Source organism: Diplotaxodon limnothrissa, linkage group LG4, assembly GCF_057381915.1.
Source record: "Diplotaxodon limnothrissa isolate DT_005_m linkage group LG4, D_limnothrissa_male_GT1.1, whole genome shotgun sequence".
NCBI lineage: Eukaryota > Metazoa > Chordata > Actinopteri > Cichliformes > Cichlidae > Diplotaxodon > Diplotaxodon limnothrissa.
Window position 1 is genome coordinate 26096091 of NC_140599.1, and position 14285 is coordinate 26110375.

The window sequence follows — 14285 nt, forward strand, 5'->3', positions numbered from 1 at the left end:
TCATTTATCCTGCCTGCCTCCACAATATCCACCACAGAGAGAGGAGCACTGACTGAGCCTGTTGAGAGGAAAAGGTTCCCTCATTTTTGTACAACTTCCACCTCCTCACAGTGAGTGATTTCTGTGTTTGCAACTTCTGTTGAGCAGCCTATTTCTTTTTTTTTCCTGGTTTATGTAGTGCACATTTTGAATTTTGCTCAGAAATGGCTAAATGTCTGAACTTGTTTAGGGAGGTAGAGCAAGTTGATAATGAATAAGCAACAGAGACTTACAACTAAGGATCACTGCAAATAAATAAATAACTAGATGAAATGCAATTAAAAAATAGTGTTTGTATTTTTGGTTTTAATCTTTAAAGCTGGGTTGGGGAACTCCAAGCCTCAAGGGCCATTGTACTGCAGGTTTTAGATATCACCCCGGGTCAACACACCTGAATCAAATGATTAGTTTAATACCAGGCCTCTGGAGAACTTCAAGACATGTTTAAATCTGCTGTGTTGAATTTAAACGGCTAAGGAAGGAAGGAAGGAAAAATGGGTTTAGTGGGATTTCACTAAACCAACTCATCTTTATGAGATATGTAATTTTATTTTTAAGCTTATTCTGTAAAATGCATTTGTATGAAAAATTCTCATGCAACAGATCTGAAACCCATTAAGCTTAAGAATCTTTCTTCAATAATACTTTTTGCTCTTGTTTAAAGTGACTTAAATGAGGCAAAGTTAAATACAGCAGCTTTCCCAGCAGTTTTCTACAGAAACACAACCATGTGCCCTGTATTCAAACACACTATAGTATTCTTGTTGAATGGCAAGCTACCTAAAAACTGGTGTGGTGAGGAAAAACAAAAGAAGGATTTTTGTTGGGCTGCTGTGGCTCAGGAGGAAAAGCGGATCATCTACTAACCAGAAGGTCATTGGTTTGATCCCCAGCTCCTCCCATATGCATGTCAAAGTGTCTTTGGGAAAAGTCCTGAACCCTGAGTCACCCCCAGTGCATCCACTGGAGTCTGAGTGTGTGAATGGTAGGTAAAAACTGCTGTGGTACTGAAAACGATTTATGGGTTAATGAGGCTTGTATTTGAGTGCTCAGAGTAACATTATATAAGTACACTACCAGTCCATTTGCCATTTTCTTCTTATACGTAACTATGCTATAGTTTTACTGGTCCGGCCCACTTTAAAGCTAGTTGAGCCGTACAATATGCAGCACTGTTTTAGCTCTCTGAAGCAGAAACACGATGTCACTGACAGCTTCAGCCACTGCGAGCGATATTCCAAAAATGTATTTGCATAACAATTTCAGCTATCATGTTACTGAACCATTCAAAGTCTGTTCTCTTGTTCAGAAGAGTGTAATTTTCAGTACATAGCAAAAAATGTTATCATCTAATTTTAAAAGTGGATTCACTTTTCTTTGTACTACACGGCCAGATAATCTTTAGAACTAAATCTGTTTGGCTTAGTGACACTTGTAAGAGTCTTTCATAGTTATTATTCATGCTATGTGAGTCTTACACTGAGCAGCACTGCTGTTCTGAATCTCTGAGGGAACATATGCCCTTTCATTTGTTGATTTGTGATTTTACAAGGCTTTCAACTTGCATATGTTGAGCCACAACCTATATACTGAGAAAACACGCTTGTCCTCTGATGCTTGTTTGGGTCCACGGCAGCCTACAGAGTTGACAAGCACCTGAGAGATGTGCTGCACCTTCCTGAGCACTGAGGCATGACTCAATCACAACTCTAAGCACAGGACATCCCTACATGTCCTATCACCCCTCAGCTCCTTCTATGTAGAGTGATGTATTTGTGTCAGTTGATAAAGGAAAAGTCAAGTGACATACACCAATCATTTGCTTCCTCACATGTCGGCAGCTCAGTGGCTTAATGTAAAAAGAAAGATAGAAAGGACGAAAGTTTAGCTCAGTTTTCTTGGAAAAGAAGGCCTCTTCCTACAGATCAGCTGTTAAACTCACTGAACTGACAGTTGGTTCTTGTCTTCCTCAAAGAAGGTGTAGACTGCTTGGTGTGAAAATGTTCCATTTTTGAAACACTGTTTCTTGTACAATACTCCTCTGAGTATATCTCCTAACGGGTCTGGACAATGTTTTCTTATCTACTAGTTTATAGAGAAGGCTCAAGTGTTCTGACAATTTGTGAATGCACTACAGTCATTGAATACAATCCCAGATGGCACCATATCTGCCGTATAGGTGTGACCACACCTGTCAAATAAGCAAGTTTTTACAATTTGTGAAATACTGTGAAAGGTGGGGTTTTTGTCACACCTGCTCTGACACTTCCAGCAAGACTGCATGAAGTAATTGCAGGAAATGTTACAAATGATGGTAACAAATGGTAAAGAAGATTTTTGCACAGATGTATTGGTTAGATGATTATTAAATATGCTAAAGTGATGGACAGATAATTAATCAGCAACTTTTGAAAACAATGAAACATTTTCCAAGCAAAATGCTAAACATTTCCTGGCTTCAGTCATTAGAATTACAACTGACAGTTATCTAGCTCTGTCAACCAGTCAAGTTGCATGTCCATTTGTTTGTCTGTCCTTCAACATTTTAACATTTTTGATGTTTACTTAGATTAATGGAAAACTCACCCAAGGTTCAAGATTACTGTGACTTCAGGTAACACTTAGTGTACTATTTATGACAAAATGTCATGCAAACGTCCAAAACTCTTATACGTTCAGGTCAAAGTTTAAGTATAAACTGTTACGTCTTTGAAGTTTTCATTACACAAATGGTTGCAAAAGAAATCAAGTTTTTCATTATGCTTTTCACATTTTATACCCAGTAAATAATGGGCCTGATCTTGTGAAAATTAGCACATTAAATAATAATGAAAATAATCAATATCTGCTTTACATTGACGTTGTGAACCAATAGTCAGGATTTTAAATCAGTAAATCAGCCCAACAGACAGCTATAGAGAGTGCGGTTGTTTTTTTGGTTTTACTGATGGAATCGTATCCCTCTTTGTGGTGTCTATACAGTCCAAGGGTGCAGAAATTAATGAGAGCCAAGGGGGAATTATTAAGCACTTGTGATTAGCTTAGTTGGTAAATTTCAGGCTTTTCTGATTGCATGAATCGGACGTCATGAAATCAAAGCAACCACATGGGTTGCCATTAGAGATGCACGATATTGGTGTAAGCAGGAAACCTGCTGGTTTTGACAGCACCTGTGGATCCATTGTTCTAAAGCATCTATTAAGCGTAAGGCTACTGAAAGTGTGATTAAAAGTTGCCATGGTGATGAAAGTTACATATAGCAACTCTAGCTCTATAATCACGCTGGGCTGTTTAATGGGGCTCTCTGTCACCTATTTCTGAATCTTGGTTAAATTTGCATATGCTCATTCAGGCAGGATGATTTAATTCAGCCCCTATGGGAGCTGCTTCAAAACCATACTGCGCTTAGGTTTTGTGTTAAAGTGCTCCTAATTAGGTCTCTGTCCTGGCACTTACTCATCAACAAAATTATCTCTGAAGTTAGTCCAATGTTTAACTCTCATGTAACAGGTCAGCAGAGATAGTCTGCCAATTCTCTTGATGAAATATGTTGTGTCTCACTGGCAAGTAACACTAGATAACTTCCTTTCAAGTCTGATATGAGCAATCTAACAACAACCTTTGTTCATACAGCAGCTGATGAGTAACCGGATGCAACTTTTTACCTGTGAACTGAGAATCCAACTGTGTAGGACAACAGACAGGAAAGACAATGCCCGATATGCCACTTGTTGCACTGTATCTGGAATGACTGGACATATAAAACCAGTTGTTAATATCTAACTCTCCTAATGCACTTATTTCTAACACCTTAATGCATTTACACTGTGCAGTGCTCCTTCAGTGAATCAGCACACAAGCTTATGTAACAAAAACAATACAAGAATGTTTCCACTCAGGATAACTATCACATAAAAATAAATTTTCTGCTGCTTTGATCAACTTTACTGGTAGCAAAGAACTTTGACTGGCACTTAAAGAAACATTTTCTCAACCCACAAGTTCTTCTTTTAAAGTTTGTGTGCATTAGGTTATAACTCTTTCTCAGTGGGCATTATGCCAGTTCTGCCCTTTGTCAAAGATGCAGTTCATAACTCTTATGGACAACATTTTTTTGGTGCAATCAAGAGGTGTAGGATGTCCAGTGTGGTGGGCTCCAGATTTTTTGCAGTTAATGTGCTGGAGTGCTGACCTCCAGCTTGCACTAGGATGGTCTGAAGCCAAGTGCGAAGTGTTCTGGGTGAGGACTCGCCATGGTTCATGACGGGATAAGGTGAATTTCCCCCACAAGTGGATGTCAAGACTGGGAGGAAGGATAGAGCAGGAAGAATGGAGCATGATAGGCACCATGTGCAGTGATGCACATATTGTACCAATCTGTTCTGGCGAAAAGCGATCTGAGCTGTCCATTTACTGGTTGATCTACTTTCCTGCCCACACCTACGGTCATGACCGGTAGGTGTAGTGACCGAAATAATACGATTGTGGATGCAAGCAGCTCAAAGCTTTTTCTAAAGAATGTCTGGGGTAAAAGATTGTTTCTCTTGGCTTGTTTGGGAACGCCTGAGTATCCCCTGAGAAGAGATAGAGAAGGTGATGGGGGAGAGGGAGTTCTGGGCAGTTTTGCTTTGATGCAACCCTGACCACGATAAGCAGTAAAAAGTAGATGGACGAAATAATGGTTGGAACTGTTTCTTGTTATGTTACCTTAACATGAGTTTTTGTTAGTTAGTTTGAGCTGTACAAAACAAAACCTGTATTAATATGGCGATTTCCATAATCCTGAAAATGTATATCACACGGATAATGAATCTGTAATAAAAGCTACAACAATCCTTTGTAACATAGCCTGTGTTTTTCAGTATTCCCAAAGTCTTCTGAATCAGATGGTTGTGGACATTTTTGCAAACATCTCTTCCCAGTAGAACGATGATGTAAGCACACAGGCTTTTAGCTTGCTGGTGTGCAGCCAGGTAGAATGACATATGGCAAAGAGGCATAGGCAATGTGCTGCAAATCACACTTAGGTGAACACAATCTCTGCCTTGACTTTCAGGTTTCATAAATAATGCAAAGGAAAACATTTGGATTTCCCAGGAGTGAAGACAAATACCTTTGAAACTCTACTTTTAAGTGCACATGTTTAAAAAAAGGAAAGGAATGAAGATATTCTTATCGACTGCAGCTACATGATAGTAGAAGACTAAGTCCAAGCATTTAATAGAGTAGGCTGAAAATACCACTTTGCTTGTTTAACTTTGACCTCAAAAGTACAGATCTATTTTAAAACTTGACATAAATCTTATCCATGCTGGTCTCAAGGTTCAGCAGAGACAGATCAGTGGCTGGTTCAGTGACATTTGTCCAGCTGAGCACAGTTCAAATAGATTAATGATGAAGCCTAAACTAATTGATCGTGATTTCAGTTTTTTTTTACTACATAGTTAATGTAAATATTAAATTGTCTATTTTTAAAGACTTTATACTGATAAGTCCGGAGAAGTCAGCTGAGCTTCAGGTGATAAAATAGTGTGATAAACAGTGTTAAAGGTGTGTAAATAATAGTCGGTGTTTGTATTGGAGATATTGTCAAATAAGAAGGATTTAGGTCCTAATCAGGACTATATAATTATCCTCTGGTGTTTTATTTTTTCAATCAAGGGTTAAGCTTTTTGATTATTATCAATGGGGCCTTAAATTTCAGGGTAATAAATAAAGTAATGAAATAATGTATCAGTACAGAATTTAGAAAAAAAAATAAAAGAGAGATTCATAAACAAATTCTGGTAATAGTGTTTTTCCTCAGGTGTTTCTTTTTTCAAGAGAGACTTCCCTGCTAAAGAGGATGGAACAGCTAAGTATGTGGATATGTGCTAAGGAGACACATTAAATAATAGATGTCTCAAATGCATTAAGTCTGACTTCATGGTGGACATCAGACTTCAGAGGGCAGTGACACTGAAAGAACCTGAGTAAGACATGTGTAAGGTTACAAACACAGAGTGCACGGTGACAATAGATAGGAGACAAGATCACTTTTCATTTAAATGAAAATACTGAGTTCTGATACACTGAAATCACACTTTTACTGTACTGTACACACTTTTAAGACTCTGAATTTTGTAATACATATGCCATTTTAATAATATGCAATATTTTTTTTAAATTAAGACTAATGTATATATTAAGGTGAGGCACCCACTAACACAGTAGCACTGAAAACAAGTCATAAATAAATGAGGGCAGATGTGAAAAAGAGGGCAAAGAGGGAAAAGAGGAAAGACAGAGAGAGAAAAATAAAGCTTTTCTACCTCTCACAGCTTGTGGGCTTTTGTTCGATAGCTGGTGGCTGTGAAAAGATAAGGTTTACTAATGGGGTGTTCAGGAGAATGTTTCATTTATTATGATACTTTACTAATGCGACTGTGGAGTAATATCGAGCGGCGGCGCTATTCATGCAAGCCCTGAGAGGTTTACATTGTAGAGCCTGTTACCGGTGCTTCCAAAACTGTTAGCTCTGGCAGTCACAGCCCTGAGAGGCTCTTAGGAAGCTTTAGCATAGCACCTGGAAACATTACGTCCACGGGTGTGACATAGAAGCTTTGCTCTTTTTCTCTGCATATATTTTCAGGCTATATTACTGAAATATCTACTTTACCTAACTTTGCTTACTAGCATAAGAATGTCACCACACCCACTATGTGTAATGTTTTTTAAGAGCCAATTTACACTTTCAGTGCTTTAAATATTGCTGTTTTGTTGTTGTTGTTGTTGTTTTTAATTAAGACACTGGTATCTCTGAGTTTCACACTTTGGCACTGGTGCTCATGAGAGAGTGTCACTTCCAATTTTTCAAATGTGGATATTAATTCAGGACTGCTTTGCATTACGTTGGAATGCAAAATATCATTTTTCACTTGCAATATTAATGTTGTGAAGCTGCATTTTTTTCAGTTAGTGGTGGCATTTTTTTTTTTTGATTAATGCCACTACAAAGTCTTTTGCCTCCTTATGTAGATTCTGTCCAGACCACTGTTTCTCCAGCACCTTCTGACAAAACTACAGTATTTGCTGCCCTTTGGTGAGAGCATATTGGTTTACACTTTAGCCAAAGATAAATCATTGGTCATGAAAAATTAGCAATATATCATGATGACACACACACACAGCCATAGAGCCACAAGAAACTACAAGGAGATCGCAAAACCAGTCACACACTGCTCCTCCTAGTACACATCAGGAATGTAACACTCAGAAATGCTGCTTCATTTCACTGGACTCTCATCAGGAATGTTTGGGTATTTTTTGATCATATTTGATTGACCACCAATCCATCTATGTTCTACTTCTAATCAATGCAGTGTTAAAGGTTTGCTGGAGCCTTTCTCAGCTGTCACTGGGCAAAAGGGAGGTCTATTGCAGGGACCACCAATCCATCTATGTTCTACTTCTAATCAATGCAGTGTTAAAGGTTTGCTGGAGCCTTTCTCAGCTGTCACTGGGCAAAAGGGAGGTCTATTGCAGGGCTAACACATGGCCAACTTTCAAATTGCCAATTAACCTAACCCATGCATGTCTTTGGACTATGGGCAGAAGGTGGTGAGTTCATGCAAGCTCCACAGAGAATGACATCAGTCAGCTAGAGGATTCAAACCAGAACCTTCTTGCTTTGAGGCAACAGTGCTAATCACTGCACTGGAGTGCTGCCAGATTGACCAGCTATCATAATAAATAGCTACACATTTTTCTTAACACTATTACGTGATTCAAATATGAATCATATATCCTACTCTCAGCATATGGACCCCACTGACTGCAACAAGAAAGTGATTTTCTGGGCTTTTAAATATGAAATGAAAACGTGAAATTTAAGATGTGTTAATTTAAAACTCAAGGCCAAGATGGTAAAGATACTGTACTGTATAGACATGTAATACGTAATACACATTAAGTATTAAATATGTAGTAGTTGGTATGTTGAAAGACTTCTAGATTCACTTTTGGTTTGAGATGGTATTTGTTATTTTCAGTTGCAATCTCTGAAATAAAAGCTTTCCAACTGTTGTTTTCTGGGATATTTCTATTTCAACATTTAATGCACTGAGCAAGCCACCATGCTCTCTACCTAGTTTTGATCTGAAGCCAAAAAGCAAATGAGAAAGAGCAGCATTGTTGCTGCAGTGCTTAGCATCGTGATATATTACCTCATCAGTGAACATTTCTCCTGGCTCTCTCCTGATACTTACGCATTGTAGTCGACTTTATTATTTTGTCAAGTTACCATCTCTGATGTTGGTGTGGCAGAGTTTCTGTAGGAGCCATTAAGCAACACAGATAGTTTATTATGAAGAAACCTTTAAATGCAATGAGATAGAAAATTATCCTTGTAAATGGGGTGGGTAATTTTATTTAATTTATTTTAAGAATTTGATAATATTAGATATTATGAGGTGGGGATGGGAAGCTATACTTTTTGCTCCTCTGACAGTTTAAAGCTTATATACCACAGGCAATGGAAAGATCAGTCATTTTTACTTCCATAATATAAGGGAGATTAAAAATGAGGTATATCCTAGAGAGTATCGAAGACAATACAATCAAAACACGTGAAACTGATATATAAAAGCCTACCACACAGCAGATAATCAACAAGAAGGAATGCATGCAGACACTGGACAACACCAACCCAGAGGTGTTCTGGAAGCAGAGAAAAAAAATTGAAGCTGAAGAACAGAGCCAGCACAAACAGATGTTGGAAAATGTACCAAAATCCAATAAAAACACAAAAAACTGCTAGAAAAGGTCAACTTAACCAAATCATTGCTAATTTGTAAGAGGCCTGCATGCAAGATAACAAATTAAGATCAAAAAGACATTTAAAAGGAAGGCAAATGCATTAGCTAAAAAACCACAGTGCAACACAAATGCAGACAAAAGTCAAGAGCCTGACCAATTTGATCAAACTCTGGCCTCGGAGGTCACAAGAATATAATACGTGGTTCAACAAGAAGGCTCAAAACAAGCAATCTACAAGGGAAACAATAGAATAGAAAGCATCACAAATAAGCTCAAAGACTATAAATTGCATCTTTCAGCTTTGATTCAGTTCCGACACACTGCATCTGTAATAGGAAACAGCAAAGGAAGCAAATCGAACCTGGAAATGCAACTTAATGTACTTAACATGCAGTTCTCTATTGATAACTAGAATCTCATTTTTTAGACTGACAGATGAACCGGCAAGTCTGACTGCTACTGAAAGCCAGTCTGAGATGCTATTGCTCCAAGTCAATTTGTGTCCAAGGTCAAAGTATGCTACAAAAAATCCCACTTCTGTTCCCCTTTCTTACTACCAATCAAGCCCTATTAGATCGTGAACCCTTTTGGGAGGGGAAACAAGATCAAGAAGAAATGAGAGAAGAATTGGAAAAGGGAGGGGAAATGGGTCTGCTTTTGTACTTCAGCATTAATAATGAGACATTAGCCTTAGCATACATAGAGCCCCAAGATAACCCAAGTAACTAAACCTTTGATTGCAAATTATAGATGTCACAGTTTTATTCACTGTTTTAATACACTGAAATATATTAAATATCAGAGAATTGATAGTATACTATGATACCTAAAAATGAATTAGTTGTAGGGATGTCCTATAGTACGTTGTTAATGTATTCTTTCATTCTTTGTTACCTTTTCTATTTTTTAAAACACAAAAAACAATACATATTTTTTATAAAGAAAATGACCAAACATGTTTTGGTCTTCTAACTCATCAACACACACAGTGGAACATTAGGCCAGTGCAAAATTCATTTGCCCTGTGATGCTAATAGTGTCCAGAATTAGAACAAGAATTAGTGAAACTGTAAAAAACAAAGACGAAAGATTAAATAGAAACTCCTTTTGTCATGCAGAGATACAAACTTACTGAGAATCTTCATAGTGAGATTGAACCTTAAGCTTTAGGTGCACATGCCAGTGCCTATAATTTAGTTAGTTTAATCTTCATATCACAGTAGAACTTGTCTTCATTTTTGAGAGTAAATACTGTGTCACTTTGTTATATAGAACACATATTCTATAGTGACTTTTGAGTCAAATTTAAGATGTTTTTTCAAACTATTTGAATGTAAGTCCTTTTTACTTGAAGATTTTCAAACCAAGCTATTTACTTTATATTAGTGCTGTCCGTTAAAATTACGTTAATGCCATAACCGTATTAATGCGGCAAATCTTTGTTAGCGAGTTAGAGCGGATCACCCCATGCGTGGGGATGCACGGCGCTAAGGCGTTAACTAACTAACCATGCTAATGCGTTGACGCTGTGCAGCCCCACGCACAGGCGATCCGTGTTAATGCGGTTATGCCGTTAACATCATTTTAACGAGATGATGCTGACAGCTCTTTATATACGTTATTCATTCAACAATTTCTTAATTTTTGACACTTGCTGTGTACGCAAGATATATAATGTCAATATCCCCTTATAGATGCTAATAAATAGTTTATAGCTATATTATTAATTAATTTGTAAATGCTTTATAAACCATTATTAATGGTTTATTATGCATTAGTTAAGGGTGAGAAAGAGGAAAAAAACTGACCGGTTTCTTGCCAAATAGTGAGCCAAATGTGTTCACCTATATATTTCATCTAGAGTTGCTATATTAAACATTTCAGACTAAGTTACTATCCTGTAAGCACAATCAGCATTTGTAAACATATTTTTTATCATATAAAATTGTACTTCAGAAATGCATTATAAATATCCACAACTATCAATCGGAGCTTTGTTGTAAAGTGTAAAGCATAAAACCATTTATTAATGAATAATAAATATTTATAAATGCCAAATGGGAGCCTTATTGTAAAGTGTAAAGCATGACACCATTTATTTATGACTAATAAACATTTATAAATGCCAAATGGGAGCCTTATTGTAAAGTGTAAAGCATAACACCATTTATTAATGACTACTAAACATAAATGACAAAAGAGAGTTTTGTTGTAAAGTTTAAAACATGTCAACATTTATTAAGGACTAATAAACATTTATAAATGCCAAATGGGAGCCTTATTGTAAAGTGTAAAGCATAACACCATTTATTAATCACTAGTAAACATTTATAAATGACAAAAGATAGCTTTGTCGTAAAGTTTAAAACATGTCAACATTTATTAATCACTAATAAACATTTATAATTGCCAAAAGTGAGTCTTAAATGTATAATGTCACCATTTATAACACTTAGACCTAAATTACAATCAGTGCTTGAAATAACATTTAACTACTGTCAAAAATGGCAATGTATTGTAAGAGTAACACATGTAAAATTAAATGTGTTTTTTAAAACACCAAACAGTCACCCACTCCAAAAAAAGTTCATGCCAGACTGGTTCAAACTGGAAATATTTTTTGTATGTCCTTAAATAAGCGTCCCAGTGGTCCATCAGGGTGTCGCGAACCAAGCCAAGATGACCACTCAAGAACCATCAGGTGTTCCTCCAGCAACTTCTCAGTGCGATTTCCTCTTAGTCTACGGACATGTCCTTTGATGGTCATCCAAGCCCTTTCGATATGCTGTGTATGACTGCCAGATTGAGGATCTACAAACCACCTGCTGTGATTTACAGTGTAATGTCTGTACCTTATGTTTGTCAAAACATTCTTGTAGGCTCTCCACTCATCACTGATAATGGCACTACCCAACTTAACATGCTGTCTGATCAGAGGAACAAGGTGGCGCCTTGATCGTTTTTCAACAAGTTTTAACACGAGCCTTCGCCTTTTGTCTTTAATTCCCATCATTCCAAATACCCATTTCTTCCTTTTCCATGCATTTCCAAAGCGTCCACGTGCATACTGAAAACAAAAAGAATAAAATTAAACAGAATTAAAATGAAAAAGAATAAAATTAAATATCTACAAAGAAACATTCAAAAAGATGGTTGCTTCTACTAATTTTTTTTTACTTATGGTAAAGGTTTCCATGTTTAGAGGACACAGTCAGATCTGCATTGATTCTAACAAACCTGTCTGAGAGTTTACCAACCTTTCGCTGATGACGGAGACAGCTTTCATCTATAACCACAAATTCTCTGTCACCACCAAGACGGTGTCCATTGTTTATTCTGTGTCTTTTAATTGCACGTATACAAACATGTCGAATGTGTCTTGCCATGCTACTTAGTGTTCTGGAGCTGCCAGCCACTTCATCATCGATCATATCTACTTGTCTGAGCCTGAGCCCTTGTGAAAATCTGTGATAGAAATTGAGGCAATTATTACTTACTGAGGCCCTAATTTTATTTCACAAGTCTCGTATTGGTGTTCAATTATGAAAGGTGCATTGCTATTAATGTCTACATCTACATATACCTGTAAATGAACTTCATCCAACTGAAAAGAGATGTTTTTGATTTCTCAAAGAGGGAGCCAGTTCTAATTGTTCTGGAAACTTTCCTATGACTTGCTCTTTTGCAGCACCTGAGAACATATCAATGAGTTAAGTAAAGAAATGGACCCTTAAACAAGAGCATTAATTGAAAAGATAATCACAAAATTAAGTATGAAGAAAATAATAATGAAAAGAGGTTAATGCTCCCTCTTGCATTGATAACCGAAATATTTTGTTATATTTACTACATGCACTACATTATCATGCATTATACATACCACATATATTGGTCTTTCTTCACCACGGAAATCATTTTCATCTTATGGTGACAAACAGGACATCTAAGCTTCTTTTTTAGCAGGTGTTTCTTCTGCAGCCATTTAATGAGCCTTAGTGCCTTATATTTAGTTTGTTTTCCTTCTATTCTGGCGCGCAATCTCATTCCCAAAGACATTGTGGTGGAAAAAAATGAGTAATTTATTTTATTATCACCTCGAAACACCGTAAAATACTCTATGGGAGTCTAGTGCAAATCGGTTCAGAGTTAAAGAACTTCACATGCTATATAAAACAAGCCCTATAATCAAAAATAGTCCCACGCAAAAAAGAGGATTGTCTCACCTGTTATAATGTATCTCCGACTTTGTTATGTAGCTCTAACCCGCTGGATTCATGCTAAAAAAATATGTTCTGCTGCCAAAGGGAGGGAAAACAAATTTAATTTAAACGCAGAGGAGCTTATACAACCATCCAATCACAGTTAACTTTATTAAGGAAAGCCCCTCCTCTCAGAGCGCGACAGGCAGTGGAGCGCTCTGGAAGGTCAAGCCAAAGGGGCACGAACAGACACACTGAAGGCGCTCGTTCAAGTTGCTGCGCCATGGATGGAGCAGAAGATAAAAATTTGTGTGCGTCTGCGACTTACACAGTTAGCACACGTTCGAAGAGATACAAAAAGCAGAGACTGGATGATCTAGATTGCACTAAGCCAACGACGTCAGCAGTTAGACATGAAGGTGAGTATAATGCTAGCTAGCTAGCTACCGAGCCATTTGGCTGCTAGCTACAGTGGCTAACTAACATCACATAACATGTGAATAGCTCTATTACTATTGGTTATTCCAAACGATTGATATCACTTAGTTGTATATTTTTAGTTTTGTTTATGTGCATCATTAAATTTATATTAAACACCCTGGTAAGGCAGTACACATAAGAATTATTTGCCTTGTTTTAGAAATGTCTGAACCACCACATGTGTATATAACATAATTTTTACAAAGTGGCTTTTTATAAATTCAAGTTGTAACCGTTTTTAATCAATATTTTATTTGAGTTTCCCAAGTTTAGATTATAAATAATTTTAGTATTGTAATTTAATAATTGTTTGTTCTTTAGATTCTTCTTCTAATCCTGCCCCTACTGCAACTGCCCTTCTTAACAAGGAGCGAGAGAAACTGACTTTTCTTAAGGAGGAACTGGAGCGCGACACCCTGATGGACCACTGGGACGCTTATTTAAGGACATACAAAAAATATTTCCAGTTTGAACCAGTCTGGCATGAACTTTTTTTGGAGTGGGTGACTGTTTGGTGTTTTAAAAAACAAATTTAATTTTACATGTGTTACTCTTACAATACATTGCCATTTTTGACAGTAGTTAAATGTTATTTCAAGCACTGATTGTAATTTAGGTCTAAGTGTTATAAATGGTGACATTATACATTTAAGACTCACTTTTGGCAATTATAAATGTTTATTAGTGATTAATAAATGTTGACATGTTTTAAACTTTACGACAAAGCTATCTTTTGTCATTTATAAATGTTTATTAGTGATTAATAAATGG

At 36.8% G+C, this 14285-nt stretch overlaps 1 protein-coding gene across 1 annotated transcript; it reads right to left on the reverse strand.

Annotated features, from left to right (window-relative positions):
• Positions 1-11437: 11437 nt before the first annotated feature.
• On the reverse strand, positions 11438-12891 carry LOC146633990 (uncharacterized). Its single transcript, XM_085352691.1, has 4 exons — positions 12716-12891; positions 12419-12526; positions 12093-12300; positions 11438-11902 (listed from the first exon to the last, which is right to left on the reverse strand). The coding sequence occupies exons 1-4, from the start codon at positions 12889-12891 to the stop codon at positions 11438-11440; spliced, it is 957 nt and encodes a 318-aa protein (XP_085208817.1).
• Positions 12892-14285: the final 1394 nt, after the last annotated feature.